Source organism: Chelon labrosus (genome assembly GCF_963514085.1).
Source record: "Chelon labrosus genome assembly, chromosome: 2".
Lineage (NCBI taxonomy): Eukaryota > Metazoa > Chordata > Actinopteri > Mugiliformes > Mugilidae > Chelon > Chelon labrosus.
In genome coordinates this window covers 20,365,765-20,378,622 of record NC_140338.1, presented here as the reverse complement: position 1 = coordinate 20,378,622, position 12,858 = coordinate 20,365,765, and the positions used below count along the sequence as shown (strand labels likewise).

Genomic DNA, 12,858 nt, shown 5'->3' with positions numbered 1-12,858 from the left:
AAAGGGCTATATTTTAAAAAATGTGACATTACCTTGAGCCATTCAGAAAAATAGCAACATTCTGGTGAGAGTGATTTGTTTGGTCACAAGGACATCAGAACCAGTTTCAAGCATGTTTTTTCTTTGACTCTGTAGCTTTTTGAGTCACGAGCATTGGTCCTATAGTTTTACGTGAGGTGTAAGGCAGATGAGGCTCTGAGGCTGATGTTGAAAAAAGAATTGCATTTATTATTGAAAATTGATAACTTAAAACATCTGAGCAAAAAGCAAGTTCTGTTCAAAAAGCCTTTGTACAAATGGTTTACATACAACATCCTTGACCTTTTTTTTTTTTCCATGTTCCTTGTAGACATTATGAAGACATTGTAGCTCAAACTATCTCAGGATTTTTTCTTTTTTTAAAACAAAAAAACAAAAAACATACTTCATGCTATGGCAAAAAAAAGGAATGGTAACCAAGCCAACACGTTATGTTATTTAGATCGCAATGCAAAGATGGTGTAAGGCAAAGGCAGTCCTCTCTCCCCCTCGCAGATTAAGAGCAGCTTTTAAGGAACAGTGATCCCCCATTTGCCATATACATGCTGTTTTTTTCTGGCTTTGATTTGTTATAATATTGCAAGACCCCTTTAAAACGAGTAATACAATTTCACGGTCAGAATGTACAAATATATTTGTACTTATATATTAATTCAGTTTCAGTTAATTGAATGGGAAGCAGATTTTTTTAGTTGTTTTGGTTTCAAAGACCAATTATAACAACTGTTACACTTTCACTGCACAATCCTCACACTCCAGCAGACTCTCAGGCCCATGACAGACAAAACATTTGGAAGATAAGGCTTATTTTTTTACGGTTGAGCCACACACAGAAGAGATGACAGGGCCAACCCTGAGGTTGTCACAGGAAGAAGTGTTTTAAAAAAGCAACAACCTCCAAAGTCGTGTTATAGGGACAAAATGAAAACTCTTTGCAGGTGAACTTGGAAGAAACTCAAAAGATAGGAAGAAAGTCTGTCTCGTGTTTTCAACATGAAGTTATTTGCCACTTTGTAGAGGCAGAAATGGAAGCTGTGCGCTTTGCATGGTAAGTGTGTGGGAGCAGTGAGAAGAAAGAGAAGAAAACATGATGTTCAGAAAGGAGTTAATACTTTTATCAGTGTTTGGTACACATGCTGTGGAGGAGCATTTAAGTTCTGCACAGCAAAGTGTTATCTCTTTATAATGGATCCTCCAAACCAGACTACATGTCATCAGCAAGCGTCATTTTAAAGTGCTGTTTAAATAGTATAGTATTATTTTCCCGTCACTTATTGGATTATCAGCATTTAGGATTTTGTTTCAAAGAATCTTTGACCTCTCCATATATAAAACAAGTCTTCTAGGAGACCAAACCTCTTTTCGCTGGTTTCACCAAATTAAAAACAATTAAAAACAAAAAAAAACAAAAAAAAACATACATTCAAACACATTAGAAGCTTTTCACCTCAGTTTCAAATGAACTAATCACAAAAAGGGACACTCAAGTGATTGTAAGATACACTACCATCCACAAAATATTAACCAAGTGCAATAGTAACTGTCCTTTATAATTTCTCAGCGACTGACGTCATGTTTCTGTCCATTTTATTTTAAATAATTTTTGCGATTACAAACAACCCTGAGGTGGTTTGGCTACACTGTATCTCTGGTTTAAATGATCCACAGTTCAAGGATGTTGTAACTTCACACTGATGTGGTGTGTGTTTTATACAATGTGGAGTTTTGTAGCTATAAGAGAAACATGATCAGACAGTTGGCTGTAGAAACAAACGCTGGTGAGATGCTGATGGGGGGGGTTTCTTAAATGTCACTTCAAAAAGTCCAAAGGCTGTTTGCTGTGGGGAAGCTCTAGTTGCTGGGGATGCTCTGGAGATATGTGAGGATGTGCTGTATCTTCACCAGGCGTTCTTTGAGGCTGGTCATGGAGAGGACCGAGAGCTGGTACCGAGGGTCGATAGGCAGGACAGCCAGCAGCCACCAGCAGCAGGCTGGACCGTTTGGAGTTGCCTAGAAAACACGGAGAAAGAGTGAAAACTGCGTTCAATACCAAAACACTTCCTCAAAACTCAAAGTATATTTTCAACCATCTTCTGTGAGCCTAACTAATGACATCTGAAAGTCATCTTGCTGCCTAGAATGTTCCTGAAGACATCAATGTGAATATTGTGTCTGGAATGACTGTGTTCACAGATTTGTGGAAACTAATAATGTTATTCCAGTTATTCCATATCCACCTTAATTGAATTCTGAACACGTGAGTAGACTAACGCTTTGTATCTTCAGTTCACGGGGCAGAGATTTGGATTTTTGGATTTAATACATTCAGTGTATGTAGCACCCAGGGTTTGGGTCAAGACAACGCAGCCATGACCTTACAGTCCCAGAGCTGCTTCTCTAACTAGTAGGCGACACCTCCTCCCGACGATTAGGCTTTGAAGGTATGAATGGAGATGAATGTATTGAGTGAACCAAAACAATTCCAAGTACACTAGAAATCACTAATCTGCTGATATAAATATATGTATTTTAAAATGTTCTGGTACTAAGCACCAAGCTAGCTATAGCACATTCAATAATTTATAAAGGCCTCTAGCTGCTTTTGAGTTCTAGCTTTCCAGTATGCTTGACAGTCTTCCAGTTACATCACTGGTGATTTAACGAACTAGTCAGCCCTATGACAGTGGCGTGAGCAAAATACTAATGACCATTTACAGTAATCTGCACAAGGAAGTCCTGACAGCGTCAGAGTTTCTTGGAGTTAGAAAGTCTGAGCTAGTTATAAAATGTGCTTAATACTTGGAGGAATTTGAAGAGAATGATGTCTGTGCTACATGTCACTCTGCCCTGGCCATAAAATAGAGAACTGCTGTGCAGGCAGATTACAAAACAAAATCATGGTGGCTGCTTTGTTTTTTTTTTTTAGTGTGCACGTGGTAGAATTGGGGATTCTTTACATGACAACGTTCTGACGAAACACGGCCAGTGGGATTAGCTATGAAGCCCCCATTAAGCTCTTTAGCCTATATTGTCAAAAGACTCCGCCCTGTGGCTTCCTAAGAACGGAGCTGTAATCCTTTTCAGCGCTGCAGGCAGGTCCTGAGCCAAAGCCAAAGCTAAGCACACACAATAACTGAGTTCCGGTATTAGGACCTTTGAGGCAGGTGAATCCATGGCAATGCACGTTTAACCAAAAGGGAAGAGTCATGAGATGATTCACTTACAGACTAAGAACTTTGTCTTCCACTATCAGTAATACAATATTTACAATCCATTCAGTGTCAGTAAAATTACTATTTCCGTTCAGCAGATATCAGTTCAGTAAATAAAAATAATCTACACTCCGCCCCACTGTGAACTCAGCTGCCAACTCTGTGCTGCATTTTTACAAACTGACCTGCAAGACAGGCTGTATAAAATGACAAATACCACATATACAGTTTCTCATGTTGGATCCTGTTGTGGGGAGTCAACACCTCAAGAGACATTTCCACTATAGCAGCAAAGTGCAACCGTGTGTGTCTAACAGCTTCTGCAGCTTAATACAAACAAAAACACATTTCTAGTTTAACAAGCCGAAAGATCGGTGCAGAATATAAACTTTATCTAATTTAATATATTTAGAAACATAAGAATATGTATCTCTGCAGTACGTATAAACTGTGCCTGAGTTCTACCTGGATATCAGCTTCTCGTTCTGGCATTGGTCCAAAGTGCTGCAGGATCTGGTTGTGGAAGCGGATCTTCAGGTTTTGGAACCAGACCCGGGCCTGCTCATACACTGCATCATGCAGTTCTTGCAGTCTCTCCAGTTCATCACTGTTCTCCACCTAACAGACAAAGAGGAATACGTTGAGAGACCTGTATGTGTCTATAATAGCTAAAATATCTAGTGTGGATTAACAAGTGGTAGATGTAGATGCATAATGCGACACTTAACCTCAAATCAAAACTTGGACTTAAACAAAAGTGATTGTCTTCGTGGTTCTTACCCTACTATCCTCCAAGTGCTCGATGTCAGCAGTACTGTAGCCGTCCTTCATTCCCCGAGAAAGGACCCGGAAGCGCTTTCCTCCGATGGTGTCCACTACTGAACGTCCGTCAGGGAGGAAATGGACACTCCTGATGATCAGCATGCAGCCATAATCTACAAACCTGCAGGGGTGGATACAGTGATTCATTTAGACAACGTGGCTCTGCCAGATTGTTTCAGTGAAGTGATGTTAGTTACATGAATTTATATTTACAGTAAGAACAGCAGTAAATTCAAACCATAAATACTTTAAGGAACTGCTTTCATTACTAATGACTGATGTTGTATACAGGTCTCTACATCTCCCAAACCTCTACCAAGTGTCTCTGTGCATGCTTACCCTTTCTGGGGATCGCTGATACACATCCCAAACTGCCGCGTGCCTGTGTCCATGCAGCGGCGAATCATGAGGCGGTAACGGGGCTCAAAGACATGCAGGGGGCAAGGCACAGTGGGGTAAGCCATGGTACACACAAAGATAGGCACATTCTTCGTCAAGCTAAGAGAGGGGAGCAAAGAGTGAGTCAGTTCAGAACATTTAAACCAGTTTGAATCTTCTTCACACAGCAACACTAGATGACAAACATCAGAATCTACCACATGATGGGCAGAAAATAAATGAACTGAAAGGCTGCTTACTCAGAAAGCTCCCTGGTCTCCTCCAGATGAGTTTTAGTCCTCTCTGCATACTCTTGACTCAAATACTGTTTGATGAGCGTCTCCAAGACAGTTGTTACCATATACTTCCTACATGCTAGATACTGGAGAGACAAGACAATTATAACAGGAATTAATGAACACATATTTTAATTAGCACAATGGTAGCTAAATAAGACCGATATCCAGATTTCAGACAAGTTAAGACTGTTCTCTCACCTCTTTCAGACTCTCTTTACAGAGGGGACACTGGGGTGTATGGTCCAAGCAGCGTTCCAGGCAGTTTTTACAGAACGTGTGCCCACATGGTGTAGTCACAGGCTCGTAAAACAATCTGCATTGGTCAGAGGGAAGCGATAGTCAGCTCTGGCTGTTTAGTGCTGAAGTGAGGTGTGTACATTAGGTGTACAAGCATGTCCTTACCTCATGCAGAGAGAACACTCCAGGTCATTGGAGTCCAGCAGATCCACAGGAACGCTTCTGCAGGTTTTAGCTTTGGCAGTCTGCTGTTTGGAGCCTTTCGCCACACCTGAAGTTGAGAAAATAGAAGAAAGCATTTTATTAGTTTTATACTTCCATGCTGTACCAAGTTATCAGCTGACATGTTATTCTACACATGATGTTAGTACAAAAAACATCAACGCCTGCAAAATGCATAATATGTTCCAGCAAATAATAAAACCAAAGTGTATTACTACTATTTAAGTTTTGAGTTCAACAGAAGCAGAATTGACTTGAGTTTTAAATTAAAATACAGAAGAAGAAGACCTCACCTTGTTTTTTGTGCTTGCTACTTCCACTGTCCACAACACATGGTTCTATGTCTGACACTGATAGTTTCCTCTTCAGCAGACTCCCTTTCTCCTGGTCCCCTAGCTGAGGAGCAGAGTAAACTCTCTTAAGCCCCTCCTCACCGCTACCAGAGCCATGCACTCGTAGCGAATGAGCTCGGCTCAGTCCTGGGCGCTCCAGACTCTCCCAGCGTTTCTGGATAATGACAGAAAACTTAGGGTAAGAAGACGACAGTGGATCCTTAAATGGTGTCGCCACAAATGCATTGAGTCAATTCAACAATAAGCTACAAGATTTGCGTATCATAACTCAGTGTGCCAGTACCTCTTGGTTGTCCAGATGGTGAGCGGACGCAGCACGGCCCTGGTGTTGGTGTTGTCTTTGGACGGGGCTCTGTGTTTGAGCATGAGCATCTGCCACAAGGGTTTTACTACGCAAGTGAGGCAACGTGTTCTGCGTCGTTTCTCTCAGGCCGACCTTGACATTCTCGTCAGCCGGTGACAGCAGGTCACACAGGATCTGCAAAAAGCAACTCGTTTGTAATCAAAGCAGAACTACAAAACGTCTCATGAGACACCAGAGTCACCCAAGACGAATAATGAAATACATGAATCAAAGTCTGGCTGTCATATAAAATACAATCTAACCACGAGACCTTGGCGGTGTTCGTTATCAAATTAAACATGCAGGCGAGCTGTTCCTTAATGAACTCATCTGCATTTTTCCCTCAGAAGTGCATCTTTTAGAATTAAGAGTGTCAGCACTGATGGTAGCTGAAGTATTATCAACTTGTGCACAAGTATTCACATTTGAGTGGGAAAAAATATGTTCTACGTATGTTTATGATGCTAGATGCTCCAATAAATGATAAGCAGAGAACTTTGTCGTCTTTCATTCTGTTATTGTTAGGCACATACACAACAGAAAAGATGGTTTAATCATTACGTGTGGAGAAGGGAAATATAAACAATCATATTTTTTTTATTTACATTTGCATATTTATCATTTTTACTCCTATTCATATGTAACAATATGCCCAGCCCATAATTTCAACACCTTGTCATCTTTTAGCAGTTAGGATGGAGGCTGTGATTATTTTGACATGGAGGAGGCTGTTGAGACCATATGTGGGTTTATAAACTGCGCCATCTTGATACGATGGTCTGTTGATGCACACTGTCCAGCTCTCACCCTGCAGCAGATCGATGTCAGATGACAAGGATAAGGAACTTAGATAAGACGCCAACACAACCAGCAACCCTTAACAACAAGCCTAATCAATTTAAACGCACTGATGATTCAGACATGATGACAATACGAGCTTGTTGTGATGCTAAATGGCCATGAACTGTCCCACAAATCTGAGAATGTGAGTAGCACTGCGTACAATAATTAACTGCATGTCACTTATGTAACTACAGTGCTGTGTCCCGTCTAATTAGCTGTTCTAACATGATTACAGGCCGAGTCACAAGACCTGTCCCACTAACTACTTATGCAATTCCATGACAGATGATCCCAGGAAGATAAAAAGAATGGAGCATGTTCGTAGCTGAGAAAGCGGAAGAACAAAGTCTTGATTTATTTTCTTTTGAATAAGTGTGCAGTTGCAGAGATGAGTCACTTTTTTGATTAATATTGTTCAGGTTTGACCAAATTATGATGTTTTGTTTTTATCTTACTTTCTCGAGTCACTTAAATTAAACAAGACAAAATAATCTTGTCACTACAGGACAATTCATTAAGTCAAGACTTTTCATCGGGATGCTTATAAAACAGCTTGACTACCATGTTTCCATTTTAACAGTTTATTTAGTCATAAAGCTTGAGTGGGATTTTAAGATCCCTGCCATGACAAGAGACCATTAAGGCGATGCAGTATAACAGCAGGTGCTATACATAAAAAAAGGACAAATGGCTTTGTGCAATAATGGTCATTACGAGACAGCTTTATGTTCCCAATAAAACAAAGAAGTGGGACACATATATGTACCGTGACTCCTTAAAGCAATGATAAATACAATATGACCTCAACTTAAATGATCGCCATTGAAAGTTTAATACATCTTTCCCACGGAGCAAGCAGACTAAACTCACCTTTTCCACTTGTCTTTTAGCACAGGGGAAGTCCTCATCGACGGCCAGGCAGCGGAGGAAGACTTGGAGAGACTCGTCCACTTGGCCCATCTCATGCAGCACCATTGCTTTCCTAAACAGAGCCTAAGGGCATCATAGAGACAAATATTTGACTTCTGTATCAGCGTTCATGTTTACTCTGGATAATATTTCTCATGCTTAGAATATTTCACTACCGCATGTCTGCACACAAACAACACAAGCTAGAGTTGGATGTTTTTATAAAAGAGTATGAGAGTATTTGTCAATGACATGAGTTTCTTTGACTAATGTTTTACTACCAATAATTATATCCCAGGGTTAAACGCAGACACTTGGTCTCTTGTTTGTGATGTAATTGTCATTAACAGCTTTGACCGTAACCAATGCATTCATGGTTTCAGTTTAGAAAACCTTCATAAGTCAGGCTACTCTTTTGTAACATGTTTACCCAGAGAGAAGTCGTTTCACACAACACTAAAAATAGCATGAGGGCTCTAACAGATACGCTTCATAAACAAACAAACAAATCGGATCACCACAGCCTAATTATTCTTGGATTATGATTTAGTGAGATCAGCTGCCAAAACATCGATCCAGTTGATGTAAATAGTTCTGTTATAGAACAAATAAACGATTAACCTGGAATCTGCAAACTGACCTACAAATTACAAGTCATTACCTTGCAACTTTAATCCAACGTCACTACAAATAAGACGGTCCAGGTCTAAGGCTTCTAGGGAAGCTTTCTTAAAATACACCTTTTCCTGGTAATCGTTGGCTGACCAATACATCAGCACAGACTGTAACAGATGAACACAAGCCAGACTCTAATAAGTAAAAGACAGTTGGGTGAGTGTGCGTACACGGCCTGGCAACGCCACCAGCGATGTGGCACCAACAAACTGCCTGGCACTGACTTTTGTGTCATCACAATGGAAATGTAACGTTTGTCGTATTTAGGGTTTAATTCTGTTTCAACCGTATGAAGCTCTGCGTGAGGAAGGTGCTGCAAAACTAAGGTTATTATTGGCATTCATTTATTTTACTTCTATTATTACTTTGAGAGTGACCTACTTCAGCAGAACAGCTCGACCTGGGACAGACTTCTGTGTCGTCCAAAGCCAAGCGGTATTGTTTAAGAGCCATGTACGCCTCCGATCGCGACAGTCGCACCACCGCAGTCCTATCTGGATCTGCATGGGAAATTAGTAAAAGGAGAGGGAAAAGAAAAGAATCATTAACAATACTGGAAATCTTTCAGTAACTGGTTAATATCATACACCACACGGGCAACACCACAGTTAATCACAGATATTATAGTGTTTATAATTTACAGGGAACATTTTTGATGTTTTTTCTCATTGCAAAGGTAAGTGGTGTTTACCCCAACAGAGAGGATTTCCTGGAAGTCAAGAATCATGAAATGACAACCCCAAATTATACATTAACTGTGTCATTAATTCTCTACAAACTGTGTAAGCCAAAATAAGTTGCATAAGAGCAGTGGATTTTATATTACTGCCATAATTGTTCATAGAAGGAAGAAGAGCTTCAACTCCTGACACTTTTATAACCATCATAGAAGAATGATAACAGCAGATCTTTGTTTTGTTGTTTTTGTTTTTCCTGGTAAAACAATAACTAAGTCTTATTAAAAAAAAAAATAAGCCCAAACATGGCCACGTACAGCACGTTCCTTTTGCAGCAGGCTGCATTAAAATCAATGTTTGACATTCACATAATTACCCAAACTCTGGCAATTTGTTGTGAGCAAGTTTCTTTTAAAGTAATCTATCTTGCAGACATTACGGACTGATGAAGTCTGCTTGTCGATTCGGTTGCATTCAATCAAGAGCTCCATCAGTTTAACTTTCTTCATCGAATGGGCTGCGATTTCTTTTTTTTTTAGCTCACTGCTCACCATCAATCCCAGTAATGGATTACCTTTCATTTAGACACATTAAGGCAAGGGCTCATTTTTCTGATGTGTGTCAGATGTTAATACGAGCAGGGCCACTTGTAATTTGTCTAGTCATTGTGTCATCAGCACAGCACCCCCCTAAATAGCTGGAAGTTTCTGCCCCGCTTCTCAGGGTTGTCTGAAGCACTGCGGTCCAGCACCGTCAAAAGCAGGTGTTACGACTGCATGACCTCTACAGTGGTATCAGCCGCAGCCCTGCAGTTCACACAGTTCACTGCTTTTATCCACTTGAGATACACAAAATAGGAACACGGGCGGCCTGTTTCCACATACTGTTAATGGATGTTATGTTTTTGCAGTCTACTACTCAATACCCATTGGAAAATGCACACCAAATATAAATATAGAGACAAGAAATAGCAGCTGATCATTTAACTTTGGCTAGGCAGTAAAATCTGGTTGCATACAAGGTTCATTTTTGAAATGAGATAAATCAGTCAATTAATAATGTCCTCAATAGAGGTCAAGGTGAGTCTTTAAATGACAGAAATCCAAATCTCAAACTCCACATTTAACCGGCTAAGAAAAAAGCAGCAACCACTGCCTTAAAGTCCTTCAAAAACTGCCATTTATTGGTAATGAAATAAAATGAATTCACATTGTGCCAGCTGACTGACCAATCCTTCCAAGTAACAGAATGATTTAGGTCAAGTCTTTCACTAGACATTTCTGCTGGTAATGGTTGAGTAACGGGCAAGGTCAACACAGCTTCAGCATATTACATGGGTCATTATGTATCTTGAAGGTGCAGGCAGATTTCCAATTTTGGGCATGAGAGCTGCACTTTAACTCCAACAGCATAAAGCAAGTAAATAGGAATAATAAATGTATGTCATTTTAGTGGTTATGGATGCACTGCAACATTTTGGCTTATATGTTTACTGAAAAGCCTTTAACCATGTTTTTTTATACTTTTTTAATTAGCAGCTGTTCTGTGGATGTGCAGCATGTTTCCAACTCCACGGTGGGTTATATGTTTTACATGAGGAACAGTTGTTTCATGGCCAAAGGAGGTTTTTTCTCATTTTACTTTCACTTACGCTGGGTTTTCCTGTCCAAACTTGTATTGGCAAACAAAAACTTCACTGAAAAAACTTCCAGCCACAAACCTCCCACTTACAAATCATGCTCACATAAGTAACCTAGTTTAGTTTTTTCTCATTACATAACTTTAAATGAGTTAGCCAGTGTTTATCTGGACCAGCGGCCTTCCTCGACTCCTAAACCGGCCCACAAACATTTAACCCATTGTACAGTAATTTATTAAACCGTTCTTCGTTCTAATCATCATAACAAAATATAAATGCCCTCCCCTTGATAAGTTATAAAACTTGCCCCAGTGTGTCACGACCTGCCTTATGCAACTTGCACAGAGCGCGCATGCGCAGGCTGTGAAATTTCGTAAGCATGGCCCACCAGCTTACAAAGCAGCCAACGGCAAGATATAGGGTACAAGACAATAATGGTAGTGTCTAAAATGTCGGTCAGTAGAGCTCACTAATACATATCTCCTCTGGTGTCAATGGCAACAACGACTGTTATAGTATCACGTTCACACAAATCGATCAAGTAACGGTTCAATAAGGCATTATATTCCTGACACGCGTACGGAGAGTGCGCAGTAGACACGCCTCTCCTGACTTGACAACACGGACGTTAACGTTAACAACACTCACCTGACTGTATAACTTCGGTTGCTAGCGACACTGCTTCTTGGTAGCGCTTTCTCCTACACAGCGCGTCCACTTCACCTAACGTTTTGGAGTTTTTCAGCTCGGCCGAGAACCATTTCTCTAAAAGTCCGCACAGAATCACGTTAGCTTTCTCCTCGCCCTGCACGGGCTCGCTGCACAGCCTACATCTGGACAGCAGCCGTCGATTCAAACATCTTTTACAGTACGAATGTCCACAAGCTAGGGTGACAGGTTCCCCCAAAAAGCTATGACAGTTGGGACAGTCAAACACGTCATCCCCGGAGCTGCCCCGACGGCTCTGGCCCGTAAATCCGCCCGGCCCAGTCGATTTCCTCTTTAAGTTGCGGAGGATACAGTCCACGAAAGTGCTTAGTTGTCCAGGTCGCACCGGACCATAGCGCATAGCCGCTGAAAACAAGTCAATAGCTTCTTTGAGGCAGTTTTCAGCCGCTAGCGCGTTAGCTTTCTGTAGTATAAGTTGATGGTGGTCCTCCTCTTCCTCCTCGGAGACGTTGTCACTGTCTGCACCGAGGAAGAAGGAGCTCCTCTCCTGCGCTGAGTCCGCCGCTTGCGGTGGAAGCGACATGTTAAACGCGACGAAAAGGAGAAAATGTTACGAATATTCTCTCCCGTTGACGACTTTCAACATTTCTACAGCTGCAGCGGCGGTTGACAGTGTAGTGAACGCACTTTCTCACAGATCGTTACATAAAAAAAAAAAAAGAAAAAAGGCAGCGTCACGTGATCGGCAGACTCGGGCCGTGATTGGTCAGAACGAGTCGGTTACAAAACCTGCGCTGGAAAGTTTCATAACAACGGAAGAGACGTAGAGGAGCTGACAGACCGATGCAGTTCAGCTCTCTCATTTGAACTTGTGAAGACCTTAAAGCCACCCACCCAGCAAAGTGAAAGAAAAACCTGTATATCAACTTTAAAATAAAAAAAATAAATAAAAAAAAATGTGACACAACACTACTTGTCATAGACCTTTCATGACCTGTCTGTATACTTGAGTATTATTGTTATTACACTTTTTTATTTTTCCTATTACCTTTTTCTGTGAGTAAGAGATAGATAGATAGATAGATAGATATAAACAAACAGGAGTTTTGAAACCCTTTCTGGAAACATCCCCAGGAAATTCAGTCATACCTGCTTGTGTAATATGATTTTGTAACACCTTGTTCAGTTTTTATGTAATTAATTGTCTTCTGCTGCAGCTTTAACCCGTTCACAAAATACAACGTTGCGTAAAAAGCAAAAATGCAACACTACCATGGATTTACTCACTGACTTTTTTTCTTTTTTTTGTGTGTGTGTGTGATTAATATCAGATTAGAAATTACCCCCTATATTATATTTGTAAAATATGTTATCCATTTATTAATATAAAAGCAAAATACCCACTTGGTTTACTGAGTGTAGCTGCTAGAAAAGCCATCACTAAGAAGTGGCTTGAATGATTGGTACAAAATAACCCATGGAATAGATAGATAAATAGACTAGACAGATATTTTATTTATCCGGAGGGCAATTCAGTGTCC

At 40.6% G+C, this 12,858-nt stretch overlaps 1 protein-coding gene across 1 annotated transcript; it reads right to left on the bottom strand.

Moving 5' to 3' along the window:
- Nucleotides 1-207: 207 nt before the first annotated feature.
- Nucleotides 208-12,004, bottom strand: lonrf1 (LON peptidase N-terminal domain and ring finger 1). The gene is made up of 12 exons (XM_084554749.1): nucleotides 11,297-12,004; nucleotides 8,714-8,832; nucleotides 7,619-7,741; nucleotides 5,846-6,040; nucleotides 5,503-5,716; nucleotides 5,153-5,258; nucleotides 4,949-5,063; nucleotides 4,712-4,833; nucleotides 4,413-4,571; nucleotides 4,032-4,194; nucleotides 3,717-3,869; nucleotides 208-2,049 (listed from the first exon to the last, which is right to left on the bottom strand). The coding sequence occupies exons 1-12, from the start codon at nucleotides 11,898-11,900 to the stop codon at nucleotides 1,891-1,893; spliced, it is 2,232 nt and encodes a 743-aa protein (XP_084410875.1). The 5' UTR covers nucleotides 11,901-12,004; the 3' UTR covers nucleotides 208-1,890.
- Between the last annotated feature and the right edge of the window lie 854 nt (nucleotides 12,005-12,858).

Coding starts and splice junctions, on each gene's coding strand:
- lonrf1 (XM_084554749.1), bottom strand. CDS start 11,900: ATGTCGCTTCCACCGCAAGCGGCGGACTCAGCGCAGGAGAGGAGCTCC. Junction 5,064..5,152: donor GAGTGTTCTCTCTGCATGAG/GTAAGGACATGC, acceptor TGACCAATGCAG/ATTGTTTTACGAGCCTGTGA. Junction 2,050..3,716: donor AACGAGAAGCTGATATCCAG/GTAGAACTCAGG, acceptor CGTGTTTTCTAG/GCAACTCCAAACGGTCCAGC.